At 57.1% G+C, this 13,395-nt stretch overlaps 1 protein-coding gene across 6 annotated transcripts in view; it reads right to left on the bottom strand.

Moving 5' to 3' along the window:
• The window catches only part of ABCA2 (ATP binding cassette subfamily A member 2), a 42,040-nt gene that overhangs the window by 11,365 nt on the left and 17,280 nt on the right, over positions 1–13,395 (bottom strand). For 3 of the 6 annotated variants that reach the window (XM_084494551.1, XM_084494552.1, XM_084494556.1), the window contains 22 exons: positions 12,883–13,214; positions 12,412–12,571; positions 12,017–12,145; positions 11,568–11,735; positions 11,153–11,249; positions 10,544–10,717; positions 10,360–10,462; positions 9,243–9,357; positions 8,379–8,569; positions 7,830–7,980; positions 7,322–7,526; positions 6,589–6,753; positions 6,115–6,295; positions 5,613–5,825; positions 5,133–5,329; positions 4,577–4,759; positions 3,930–4,114; positions 3,470–3,590; positions 2,896–3,186; positions 1,407–1,625; positions 938–1,040; positions 194–522 (listed from right to left, as the gene is read on the bottom strand). In XM_084494551.1, coding sequence (XP_084350677.1) covers positions 194–522; positions 938–1,040; positions 1,407–1,625; positions 2,896–3,186; positions 3,470–3,590; positions 3,930–4,114; positions 4,577–4,759; positions 5,133–5,329; positions 5,613–5,825; positions 6,115–6,295; positions 6,589–6,753; positions 7,322–7,526; positions 7,830–7,980; positions 8,379–8,569; positions 9,243–9,357; positions 10,360–10,462; positions 10,544–10,717; positions 11,153–11,249; positions 11,568–11,735; positions 12,017–12,145; positions 12,412–12,571; positions 12,883–13,214 — 4,012 coding nt within the window. The remainder of the gene's footprint in view (positions 1–193; positions 523–937; positions 1,041–1,406; positions 1,626–2,895; positions 3,187–3,469; positions 3,591–3,929; positions 4,115–4,576; positions 4,760–5,132; positions 5,330–5,612; positions 5,826–6,114; positions 6,296–6,588; positions 6,754–7,321; positions 7,527–7,829; positions 7,981–8,378; positions 8,570–9,242; positions 9,358–10,359; positions 10,463–10,543; positions 10,718–11,152; positions 11,250–11,567; positions 11,736–12,016; positions 12,146–12,411; positions 12,572–12,882; positions 13,215–13,395) is intronic. The other 3 variants (XM_084494553.1, XM_084494554.1, XM_084494555.1) reach the window with 3 other exon arrangements.

Below are 13,395 nucleotides of genomic sequence, written 5' to 3'. Positions count from 1 at the left end.
GCAGTGCTGCAAGGCTAGCATCAACCCTGATTCAGAAGTGCAGCCAAGCAATGCTCTGCTATCACCGAGCCAAACAGCACCTGATGGGCACTTTGAGGCGCCACTATAGCTGCTCCTGCAAGGAAGACACATTGCCCTGCCTGCAGATGAAACCCCAGCCCAGACAGACCGATTCACTAAGTGCAGATGACACCTTTGATAGCAGAAGAGAAGATTGTGGAGTTCCAAGCATGCAGCAAGTCGTCATCCACTGAGATGGGGTAGTCGGAAGGAGCTGGGGATGGAGGCGGTGGCACGAAGTTGGAGAGTGGCAGGCCCTGAGTGAAGGAGTCGATGCACATAGCATCAAAGTACTTGGCTGCCAGCATCTTGGACTCATTGCTATTGAGGTTCAGGGTCTGCATGGGTTGGTCCAGTGTGTTGTTGAAGGCTGTCTTGAGCACACAGGTGGCCCCGATGCCAGAGGGCAGGTGGAAGGTGTTCACTAGCTGCTGGGGGCTGGCATCTGGAGACAGCCTGATGCTGCAGGGAGAGCAGCGGGTAAAAGGTACAAGAGGCATGAGACATGGAACATCCCACCTTGGCCATCTTCTGGGCAAGTCCATGCAGCCTCAGTATGTGTAGTGGCTGAATGGGCACAGGCACCACGGCTGTACAGCCTTGGGTACCCACTCAGCCCAAGCCTGGCATGAGCCAAGCTGATGATCACAGCCAGCGTCAGGACTGGCACGTCTCCCAGAGAGGCCCCAGGGGAGAACAGAGGGCACTTTCTGCATGGGGCATTACACTGGCCAGGCTCTACTCCAAGCCCAAGCCAGCCCCAGTGCCAGACCAACTGTAAATTGCCCTCCCCAGTCCCATCACCCCATTGTGGTTCTGGGTATGGGAGTGAGATTGGGGTGCAGGATGGTGCTCTTGAGCAAGCGGCAGCTCTCACCGGTACTCACGCCGCTCCTCGTTGGCATAAGGAATGAAATTGCCCTTGGGCTGGGTGTAATTGTGGTACTGTGATGGCGAGAGGATGAGGGGTGGCAGGTCACCTGTGGAAACAAGGACAGGAACCTGTTTGTGGCCTCAGCACCCCTGCCCATGTGGCCCCATGCTCACAGGCAGGCCGAGCACCCAGAAGCCTTGTCCTTATCTCACTTGAGTCCCACCCGCAGTATCACCACCAGTCCAATGGGGGTACGCAGAAAGGGCTAAGAGGAGTCCCCAGCATCTGGGTCAGCAAGACCTGGCTGGTGTGAGGGCATCAGGGTGGGAAATGTGCCCTCACTCCAAGCTGCTGCCAATGCAGAGAGAGGATACCTGATCTGGTGCAGGGGCACGAGTCTGGGCCCTGGAGAGGGGACAGGGCAAGACCCCCTTGTCCTCCTCACCCCAATGGGACAAGGGCTTGCAGGTACCTATTTCAGGCACGGAGAGTGCCACAGTCATGGCCACGCAGACAAAGAAGGCAGGCAGAAGGATCTGAGAGAAGAGGGCCTTGGTGTTGCGCTTGGCACAGTGGAAGCGTTTTACAATCAGCCCGTGGAACTGGCGCAGCTTCAGCCATGAGCCCTCCAGCTTGAAGGTCCCCTGCCCGGCCAAGTCATGGTCCTCTGCCTCCACATCGGCCTCTTGGTCTGCAAGGAGGAGGTGGCAGGTAGGAGGATGTGAGCCACCTGCACAACTGCTCCTGCAGGGCCCCAGTGACCCCACACCTGCCTTAGCCTGTGGCCACACAGATGCTGAGCTATGCACAGCCACTCTGAGGGGCCACTGAGCTTTGGTGTTACCATGGCATGAAGCAAGGCAGCTGGCTGGCAGGTTTCTCTTGGCCCAAAATGGGAAATTGTTACAATGGTTTAAAAAACAAACAAACAAACAAACAAAAAAAAAAAAAAACGTGGTGCTTTTTTGCAGACCCCCCCCATCTTCCCATCAGTTCTAGCCAGCCCAGATGCCCCTGGATGGCAAGGGCTTAGCGCAGACAGGAAGAGGGGGGACAGGTTGTGGGTGTGGGGACCCAGCAAGGCAGTGAGTTTGGGGCTAGGACTTGGAAAGTCTGATTGCAGTGCAACACTGCTGCTGCTCTGCCTCCCACTGACCCAAATTCAGCAATACTCAGAGCAATACACAGACCTGGCAGGGGAAGAAGAGCGTCACAGCAATAAATTAATCATGACAAGAACTGGTGGGATAACCCAGAAAAGGATTTGTGAAGTAAACAGTAGCCTTTGGGCTCCTGCCTGCATGCTCTGTGCTTGTGCAGTTTGAGCATCCAGGCAGGGACAGTCCTGAAACCATGTCAGCATCTGGAGAGTGAGCCACTCTCTAGAAGACGACTCCATGCTGGAGGGATGGGCTGGCCAGCCAAGAAGAGAAAACCCAGCAGCTCAGCCACCATATCAGTGCACCCCATGCCACATTGTGCTGCCAGTCAACACAGCTGCTAGTGTGAGGAGTGTGTTAGTGGGAGTGAGTCTGCAGGTCAGCGCTTGCAGGATTCAAGAGAGACAAAGGGAAGGGCTAACACTGGCTGTGCCTCCACCTGTCGGTGAGCCCAACAGTTCTGTGCCTCAGCACATAATCCCTCATGCACATGACACCAGTTCAGGGGGTGCCAACCTTGGCTAGAAGCACCAGTTTCCAGCCATCCCACCCCAATCCTCTTCCCAGGCTGCAGGGCCTGTGCCTCCCTTTCTCTCTCTTTTACAGGCTCCCTGGACACATCATCTGTTGGAACACAGGCTCACTGTCACTGGGGGCTCAGCTGAGCCAGCATGATCCCCAGTACACCAGGGCATGGCCCCCTGGTGAGGGCCAGTGCTGCCTTGGAGCAGCCATCCTCCCCATCCCAGAGCACCTCTATCATGGTGCACAAGCAGCACACCGCCACGCGGCATTACAAACCTTGCAGACTGATGTTGTCAGGGTCCTGATGATTGTCAAACAATGGAGAGTAATCCCCAAAGAACTCAGAATAAGCCCCACCTTCGTCGCCCCGCACGGAGCCCACCGAGGAGGCCGAGCGCAAGGATGCCTGCGACTGCGCCAGCTTGGAGCATGTCACCAGGTTGCTGAGCTCTACCTCGGGCTTCTCAGGCACGTCCACCTCAGCCAGGGGCTCCCCATTGGCCTCTGGCTTTGGGCCCAGCTCAGGGACAGGTGGCTGGAGGGCATCCTTCTTGGACTCCTTCATGTCTGGAAGGAGAAGGGGCACTGCTGCTGTCTGTGCCAGCCTTTGCTGTGCCTTGCACAGCAGAGCACAGATGTACTTTGCAAACCCAGATCAAAGCAGCTGATGGTTGCCCTTAAGCTGGGGCAGGCTCTGACAGAGGCCCCCCCTCCTCTTTGCAGAGGAGACTCCTGCTCCCATGCAAAAGCCGAGGAGACACAAAGCCCACGTAAAGGCACACGATGCCTTCACCTCACTCCCTGTGCCCCAGTGCCAACAGCACTGCCATGTGCCTCCTGCAGTCCATACCCACATCACTGTTCTCCAGGGACTGGTCCTCCTCAGACACCTTCAGGAAGACCTCCTCGAGTGTGGTGTCCATCAGCCCAAAACTGGTGAGGTCAAGTTCCTCCAGACTCTGCTCCAAGTGCTGTGGAAGGGAAACCATTGAATGAGAAGGGCAGGCGGCTCCAGCACTGCCACAGCACAGGGAAAACCCTCAGACACTCATCCGGTGAGTGCTGGTGCCAGGCAGGACAACAGCCCCATACCATTTGCTGTTGGCATCTCTTTGACAGGGCTGGAACAGGCCCAGTGATGTGTCTTGCCCTTCTGGCACCAACTCCACATGGGCCCACATGCACATTTGTCCCCCCTTACGCCTCATGAGATGCCATGCCCATCTGAGCTTGTCCTGCCCCTTCATGGTGATCCCCCATCCTTGCACTGTCAGCAAGGCAGGCAGCAGGGTTGTGGGTGGCTCAGGTACCTGGAAGAGCCTCTCAAAGCAGCCCTTCTTGACAGCCTCGCTCGGCAGGATGTAGGAGAGCTCAGTGTTGGTGTCCGAGATGAGGAGGCAGGAGGCCACGTATTTCTTGATAAACTGGGAGACGCGGGGCTCAGAGCAGGGGCTGACGGAAGAGTGGCCTAGAGGACTGTGGGGCTGGCCTGGCTCTGCAGCAGAGGGGCAGCACTGGTCATCTCTTCTGGCCTTCTACCAGCAACCCCTGCCATCCACAGTACTCCCAGCACCTCAGGGGTTCCTTCTGCATCTATCACAGGGTGCTAGCAGCTTCTGGCTGCTCTGGCCATGCTTCCTGGCCTGGGTAGGTGCTCTGCCCTCAGCCCCACAGAGCACCACTGCCCACGCCAGACATCAGCAAGCAGCCCCTGGGCTGGACACCAGGATCAGCACGTGGAGGCAACACCTCCATGCAGGATCTAACTGGGGACCCAGAGAACCGAGCAATGACACCTCTTGCATCACTACCCTGTCCCCCTGTCCCCTATGTGTGGCCTATGGGGACTTGAGGCAGGAGCATTTGGGCTTTGACCTCTTGCTCCTTTCCTGTGCACAAAAAGGGCTGGTCCCATCTACTCATCCTCTAAACCCAGGGTCCTTCTGGGCGCACAGACCTGTGCTGTTTCTGGTGTCTGACTGCCTCTTCACCACCGTCAGCTTGTAGCCATCGCCATAGGTGCTCTTGAGGAAGAGTGGGGAACCACAGCACTTGAGTTTGCCATGGGAGATGATGGCAATGCGGTCGCCCAGCAGGTCAGCCTCATCCATGTGATGAGTGGACAGCAGGATGGTCCTCCCTGCCCGGTGGCACAGAGCATAAGGAGAGGGTCTGGGGCTACACCAAGGCTGCTGCAGCCCATGCTTGCCCTGCTTAGGTAAGGCACACTGCCTGGGGGCATGGGGAAGGAGAGCACAGAGCTGGCCATGCCCCCGAGGGTCTCACAGGGACCCCTGGGTCACATGCAGAGGGGTCCAACTGCCACAGGGAGACAGACACAGAAAGAGACCATGACACAGCTTGGGCAGGGAGACAGGAGAGGCCCATCTGGTCCCTCTCAGCAGGCACAGTGAGGGGTTTTCTCTGTGCTCCTAAGCCCAGGCTCTATTTTCTGCCCCACAGCAAGCTGTTCTCTCACTCTGGCAACCCAGGTGAGTGCTGTCCTGGCTCACCTGGCTTGTACTTGAGGATGAGGTCCCAGATGGCCCTGCGTGCGTATGGGTCGACTCCAGCCGTGGGCTCGTCCAAGATCACAGCCCGTGACCCACCTACAAAGGCAATGGCCACTGACAGCTTCCTCTTCATGCCTCCTGAGAGGGTCTGCACCAGGGAATGGCGTTTGTTGGAGAGCTCCAGATCCTCAATCATCCTGAGGACAGGAAGAGAAGCATCACGACTGCTGGGGCTGGCCTGTACCTGCAGCCAGCATCTGTGGGGAGCATCTCACTCCTCTTCCCCACATGGTACCAGAGTCTCTTGGCAGTCAGGACAGCCCAGCTACAGCCAAGCTACGAAAGGATCTTATGCCAGCCCAATATCCCAAGTTTCCAAGAAGAGTTGGTGGAGCTGATGTTGGGGTGATCCCTCTTGGGAAGGGGACCTGCTTCCACAAAAAGCACAGATGGGGGCAAAAGAAGTTAGGGGGTGCCTACTTGTCCATCTCCTTGCGGATCTCCTCCTCTGCCATGCTCTTGAGCTGTGAGTAGAACCAGAGGTGCTCCTCCACTGTCAGCTTGTCAAAGAGCACATTGTGCTGGGGACACATGCCCAGGTTTTTCCGGATCTCATCCATCTCTGTTCGGATATCGTGGCCATAGATAGTAGCGGAGCCCGAGGTCGGAGGGAACAAGCCAGTCAGGATGGACCTGGATGGATGGTGAAAAGGACATGGTAAGGAATGTCACACGCAGTCCCCTGGCCCCAGTCCCAACCACCACCTCCCAGAGTATCTGCTGGGCCCTGGGCAGAGCAGTATCAGTGAAGGGCTGTGTGCTGGCTGTTGGTCCCCCTCTGTGTCACCCCTACATCCACACCACCTCCCTCTGAGGACAGCACCAGCAGCCATGGATCCCTGGAAGTACGGCCATGCAGCACCTTCCCAACCTACCAGAGCTGGGCAGGACACAGCCCACGTCCACCCCAGCAAGAACTCACATGGTGGTGGTTTTGCCTGCACCATTGTGCCCCAGGAAGGACACCACCTGGTTCTCATAGAGGTTGAGGCTCAGCTTGTTCAGTGCCAGTTTCTTGTCTGTCTTGTAGACCTTGGTGAGCTTGTCAATGCAGACGACCAAGGGGAGGTGGGTTGGCTCCTCCTCAATTCCCCGTGTCTCCTCTGTCATGAGAATGGAGCAGTGAGGAGTCAGGGCTGGGCACTGAGTGGGGTTCCCAGGGGTGAATCTCCCCCACTCCATCCTGGAGTGACCGTGCTGGCTCCTGGCCCTTCCCCTCTGCATCTCAAACCTTTCCTGCCCTGAGTGATGGGCAGCAGTCCCTGGGAAGGATCATGCCCTGACATACAATCTGCCCTTCAGGACAAGGGTGCATGGGATGCATGGAATCCATGGCCACAGAGCCAGGGCCAAACCCTGAAGCCCTACCACCAACCTTCTGCACCCACCAGCTCACCCAGCCTCCTGCTCTCCATGGCGCAGGCCTGATCCTCTTCCATGATGCTGAGGCGGGTGGTATGTGACCAGGGCCAGGTCCACTCCCAGGTCTCCACTCTTCCATTTCCTAGCCAGTAGGACTTCTGGAACGGGAAGTACCAGGGCCGCGGCAGGCCAAACATGCCTGCAAGCACAACCCTGCTGCAGTCAGGGCCATCCCTGCACCTTATCTGCACAGAAGCCGTCTAAGGGCTAGGGCAGAGCTGAGCACAAGCACAAGCACAGGCACAGACATGGGCAGGGAGGTTTCCCCAGCCCAGGAACATCACTGCAGGATGGGGCTGCCAATGCTTGGGGAAATGCTGCTGGGCTGTGCAGGGAAACAAAGCAAAACTGGGCCTGGCTCATGCTTCAGTTTTCCTAAAAAACCTAACAGAGTAGTTAAGACTCCTCAAATAGGCAGTAAGAGGGAGTAATGCTCCAACTATGGATGCCACATTGGTCAGTAAACTGAGACACATGACTGAAGACCTCCTTGGAAATTGCCAGGGACAGGGAAGTCACCATTGGTACAGGCATGTGGGCAGGTGTCCCCAGGAGGACACACACAGGAGACCCTGAAGGCATGCTGTGCTGAATCCACTTGTATCAAGGCTGAGCACAGCCAAGAAGCAGCAGCATCCCCAGTGGGGAGGCTCCTACAGGATCAGAAGTGCTCTAATGCTGTCCCTGCCCACCCTGCCTGCACGTACCCGGGTGCACAGCCTCAATGTACCACGTGAGCACCCCGTACACCACAGCATCTATGATCAGCATCATCATGGACAGCAGGAGGTTGAAGTCATCTCCTTCCACAGGCGACTGGCTGAAGGTGTGCCACTGGATGCCCACACCAGCCACCTCATACAGCGCAAAGTACTTGGAGCCCAGCCCAAAGGCCGTGGTGGACATGAGAGACTGCAGGGAGGAGGAGGAAAGGGGATGTCAGACAGAACCACAGACCAGCTCTGGAGGAACAGGTTGGGCAAATTCCCATCTGGCTCTGCCCCACCCAGGGGAGGCACCAAACCATCTGGAGATGCTTCCAAATCCCCATGCCAAACCAGTTCACATGTGCATTGGTTTCCCTAGGGTTTGATGACATGTGTACGGGATGTGGGGAGCCCACGACTTAGTGGTAGCTGTCACCTGTGTAGGGGACATAGGGTACCTAGCACAAATCCTTGGCCAGGCACCTCCTGGTAGCCGCAGCCAACTCACCGCAATGCACTTCTCAAAGGCCGTGATCTTGTCATGCGCCACCTCCTCCCGGATGGCCACATACATGTAGGGCACGTAGCTGAGGAAATAGATGATGCCTCCACAGGCAGAAGCCAGCTTGGCCTTGGAGTAGAGCACTGACACCAGGAAACTGTAGGGAAGACAGTGTCACCTCACCAGCCCTGCTGCAAGACAAAGGTGACCCCACAACCAGAGAAGCTCTACCCCACCTGGGCATCCCCCTCTCCCACACCCAGCACCACCTTCCCCCCAGGGACGTGAATGCTGAGTTCCCCCTGCCAAGGATGGAGGGACCCTCCAGTGCCCAGCCCCAGATCCTGCTCCACCAGGGCTTTCCCCACACTGTCTGATTTCATTGGTGTTGAAGTGGTAAACTACCCTTCAAATAGGCTGGGGGGAACCTGTACTGCTCCACCAGCCCTTACCATACAGCTCCCAGCACACTCACCCCATGGCACAAGGACACCCTGCCAGGGACCTGGCACTGCTGGTACCCCCTGACTCCATGGAGGGAACCAGGCTGCTCACCAGAACATGATGGTGGCCACAGCATAGATGGCGAGAAAGAGCCAGATGATGAGGACATCACTGTGCATCAGGACCTTGCCATATTTCAGGATTGCAGTGAGTGCTGTGACTGAGATGGAGAGCTGGACGAAGCCGGTGATGAACCAAGCCACCCAATGCACTGCATTGTTCAAGCCCATCATCTTCATGACCTGCAAGACTTGCACTGCTCAGCTAGGCTGTTCGCTACCCTGTGCATCTCCGAGCCTGTCACTTGCTGGGGTTGGGAGAGCAAAGGACAGCACCGAGGGGAGTGGCCAGACCACAGCACCCCATGACAGAGTGACTGCAGGCTCAGCTGCCTCTAGCTCTAACCAGAGCTCATGACAGAGATGCTCAGGAAAAGCAGTTCATCCCAGAGACGAGCCATGGCAGAACCCTGGGATTGAGATCTGTGCCTGGGGCACCAGGATGTAGATGAAGCCAGGGGTTTGGCAATGGGCTGCCCTACCCTGGCAGTGCCAGGCTGTGTCCCAGTATGTGGCAGGGCTTGGAGCAGCAGGGCCACAGGCTGAGCTGGGGTCAGTGCTCTCCCCACAGGCTGCCCTGGCTGCTGGCAGCAGTTCTCTGAGACACTGGCCAGCTCAGCCTGGCACTGTGCCCGGCAGCTTGAGCACACTCGATTTCTGCAGAGCTCTCCCCTTTGCAGGCAGCTCTGGGCCAAGCCAGGTCCTGGGCTGCTGCTGTCTAGGAATTGCTACAGGGTGACAGAGGGGTGACTTGGCAAGAGGGATGAGTCCCAGCACCTGGCATACCCTGTGCAGCCAGGCAGCTAGACAGAGGAGACACCAGCTCGTCCTCACAGATCTCCCCCATCAACCCCACCTCTTTCAGGCGATGCTCCTTCTCGGTCACAATGTGCTGGATCATCATGGCTACTGAGTAGACCCAGGAGATCACCATGCACAGGGGCATCATGTGCTCGATGACGAAGAGAAAGCTGGTGGGGTACAGGAAGAGAGGGGGGAGCTGGATGGTGGCACCACCACAGGAACTTGGGAAGGCCCTGGGGACAGGCCACAGGGCAGCAGAGGTGCTCTCCCACCACCTGGGGACTACTGCAGCCCTCAGCAGCTCCTCAGTGATCTGCAAGAGGTACTGCTCCCATCTCTACTTGATACCTGAGAAATCTGAGACATGGGGAGGGGAGGCATTTTTCAGAGCCTCTCCAATGTGTCCATAGGAAAGCCTACTGTCAGTTTATTAGGTCCCAGCAGGCAGGCCTGCAGCAGCTGCACAGACTTGACCTGGTGCACTGCCTGCCCTGCTGTGGACAGGACCCCCTGCATCTTCCTGCCCTGGAGGGCTGGTGGGTATTGGACTTCTCAAGGTACTTCATCCAGACCTTTGTGTTTGAGAACCACTAACAGATGCATGTGCCACCCATTTACCAAACTTCTCCTATTCCCCCCAAGTAATCCAGTCTCTGAGACACAGAATCACAGAATCATCTAGGTTGGAAGAGACCTTCAAGATTGCTGAGTTCAACCTCTGACCTAACACTAACCAGTCCTTCACTAAACCATATCACTGAACATCTAAACATCTGAACGTCTTTTAAAGACCTCCAGGGATGGTGACTCAACCACGTCCCTGGGCATCCCATTCCAATGCCTAACAACCCTTTCAGTAAATAAGTTTTTCCTAATATCCAACCTAAACCTCCCCTGGCGCAACTTTAGCCCATTCCCCCTTGTCCTGTCACCATACCCTGCAGCCACGAGTTCCCCACTTGAACTATGAACTGAGGAAAAAAAAATCCTTCCCCCACTTGCTGCTTGCTTAGCTTGGTGGTCAAAGCCACAGGGCATAACTGGTTGCTCACCACTCCTAATGTCAGCAGCCCCCAGACTTGTCCTTGTTCCCCAGCTGAAGTGTCCTGGCCAATTTGGACTGCCCAACGGGCAGGAGAGAAGGTCATGCCCACATGGGTGTTACTCACTCGTCCCGGGTGTAACATGGGTATGGGAACATCTGCACATAGTTGCCAGGCTCCACCACATCATGGCCAACAAAAGTGTTGATGAGGGCACGCTCCATCATGTCTAGGGAGTAGGAGAGGCCAGGCTGAGTGGGCAGTATGGGCAGGGATGGGGACCATGGTGGGGCAAGGAGCTGGTACTCACCCTGGATCCAGACAAAGCCATAGAGGAAGTAGAAGCGGCCACCAGTGTTGGGTCCAGGCCGCCAGTATGCACGCCGGATCTCGTTGGTCTTCTCCGTGAAGCTGGAGTTCTGCCTGATCTTGTACATGACATGCGGGGGCAGCGAGCCATCCCTGTTGGTCTGGAAGATCACACCTGTGGGCAGTGGAGAGGCGGAGAGCCTGGTGGCACTGCAGGAGATGGCCACACCGGCCAGCCCACAGTGACAGGCAGGGATGCAGGGATGGCCAGGACCCCGGGCTCAGCATGTAGCAGCAGAGGGCGAGACGAGGACTACAATGGCCAAGGATGGTGCTCATGTCCCCTTGTCACACTGACTACAGGCACCCGTGGTGGGCAAGCCAGGACAGTGGCAGGGAGTTGTGCTTGTAGGGGCTCAGCCAGGATCTATGCACAAAGCAGAGGGAGAAGCAAGGTACTCAAAGAGAGAGCTGGCACACTTGATCCACTCATTCACCCAACACATGCACAAGGCAGCATGTCCCAAAGCCAGTGGCCCCACGCCTGGGGGATGGCTTCAGACATGGCTACAGGGACCCCTGCAAAGAAGCTGGTTCCCAAGGGACGTACTGGCAAAGACTGTGACGTTGTCCTGGTAGGCCTGGTTCAGTGTGTAGTTGACGATGCTTTCCTCATCTGGGAAGCCCTTGAAGATGTCCACACTGACCTGGTAGGAGGGGAAGGCCAGGCAGATCCCATCACACCTCATGGTTCTGGTCATGGACCCCTTACCCCCTCTATGGCATGTGCCCCCCACAGTGACCACAAAAGTGACCTGAACCCAGCAGATGGGCACCTCCACTGCTGACATTTCCCCCAAAGCTCGTGACACCAGAGAAGCCATCGTCTCCTCTCTAGGTCTCCCAACATATGGCCTGAAGGAGATCTGAGCAGATCTGACCCCTCTTTGGCCCTGCAGAGCCCAGCTGTTGGTGGTGGGTGCTGCTCCAAGCGCCTGCATGTCCACAGATGGGTGCAGTCTCACCTTGGCCATGAAGTGGACCCAGCCACAGGCAGCATTATCAATAGTGTCCAGCTGCTGGAGCAGGACGCTGGCATTGGGCAGTGAGAAGTTGCCATTGAGAAAGTTGCGGAGAAGGTCATTTTCGGAGACATTCAGGATCTCTGGGTGCTTGTGGAGGTCAGTGGTGAACTGCAACAGGGAGGAAGACATGGAGGACAGAAGCTGGGATACCCCTGCCACTCAGCACTGCCCTCCCTGTGGACGCAGATGAGACCAACCCTTTTCTAATGCTCCTCCTGTGGACAGCAAGACAGTATCTGCCTTGCACAGGGCAAGAGCAGGGTAGGCATCCAAGTAGCACCTGAGCACTCTACGCATAGAAGCTAAGGGGTGCCTGGGGGCAAGACACCCCTTTCCGGCCCATGGGGCAGTAACCTAAGGCAGGCTCAGTCCCCACAGCACTACCCTACCTGCTGGAGCCAGCGGATGCGTCTCTGCAGCCTGCCCTCTTCCAGGTAGGCCCGGATCTCAGGTGATATGTTCAGCCATGCCTTGGCATAGTGGGTGACATTGCCCACAAAGGCAAAGGTCTCGTTGGCCTGTGGGTCGGAAGGTCATGCTGTGGGAAAATGCTGGGTTAACTGCTCTCCAGGACAGTGCTGCACTCCACCCTAGCAGCCATGGAGGTACCAGCCCACTGCCCTACAGGTGCTTGCTGGCATCTGGATCCCTCCTGCCTGCTCAACTCCAGCCCCCCAAGCCCTCCTGAGCTCCTTTGGGCATGGATGTCCCTTGTGGACTGGGCTAGTGGAAGAGGAAGCAAAAGGGTCCTGGACTCTGCACCCTCATGAGCTGAAGCCCTCACCTTCAGAATGACCTTGTCCACTTCGGTACCCACAGGAGCGTAAAGAATTTTGGGGTTGCTGGTCATAAGATGTACAAGGAGTCCTAGGTTTCGCTGTTCCTTGCTGGTGAAGCCCAGAGAGCTCATGTTGCCCTGCTTCAGTGCCTCAGGTTCAATTGTCCTGCAAACACAGTCCAGGCTGCAAACTCCACTCCAACCCCAGCATCCCTCCCTGCAGGCAGCCCTGTGGCAGATTTCCCACTGAATCCTATGCCAGTGAGGTGCTGCCACAGTGCTGCCTGGTGCGAGAAGTTTCCCCTGGCAGCGGCACAAGGATGTGGTGTGGCACCCACATCCTGCACACTCATTGAGGGACAATTCTGCCCCTTTACCGTTGGCAGAAGCAAGGTGGGCTCCCCTGCACCCTGCCCCAGGAAGGGAGCTCACAGCTCAGGCAGTTCCCTGGCCCCATTCTCCTCATGGGACTCCTACCGGTTGTTGCCACAGAGGATGGGTTGCAGACCAGCCCAAAGCTGCACAAAGGCTGAGAACTGCCCCTGGGGGTTGTCACCACCAGCCAGGTCCCCCCTGGAACCCTCCTCTTCCACCGTGGCATTGCTGGCTGTGGCATTAGCACTGGCCCAGCCAGTGCTGTTGGCGGTAGGTGGTGGAGCCTTGCTGGTGCAGGCTCCCCTGGGCAGGAGCCTGGCCAGTGCTGAGAGGATGTCCATGTCGTGGAGAACCTTCTCCATCTCCATGAGGTCCTCTAGGAGGGTGCGGAGCCGGTGCTGGGCTGCCGTGCTGTTCACCTCATCCAGTTGCAACTGTGAAGACAAGCAGGCAAGAGGATTACTCACAGCCAGGGTGCTGAAGCAAAGGGGCCCTGCTCTCCCGCCCCCAAAAGGAGGGGATTAAGGGGGATTCCAAGTGATGACATCCCCATTCTTGGTTAAAAGGTTGGAGCTGTGTCCCAGACTCATCATATTGCATCCACAGCAATCAGAC

Source organism: Aythya ferina (assembly GCF_964211825.1).
Source record: "Aythya ferina genome assembly, chromosome: 20".
NCBI lineage: Eukaryota > Metazoa > Chordata > Aves > Anseriformes > Anatidae > Aythya > Aythya ferina.
Note: the sequence above shows the minus strand (reverse complement) of the source record. Positions and strands in the feature narration are given on the sequence as shown.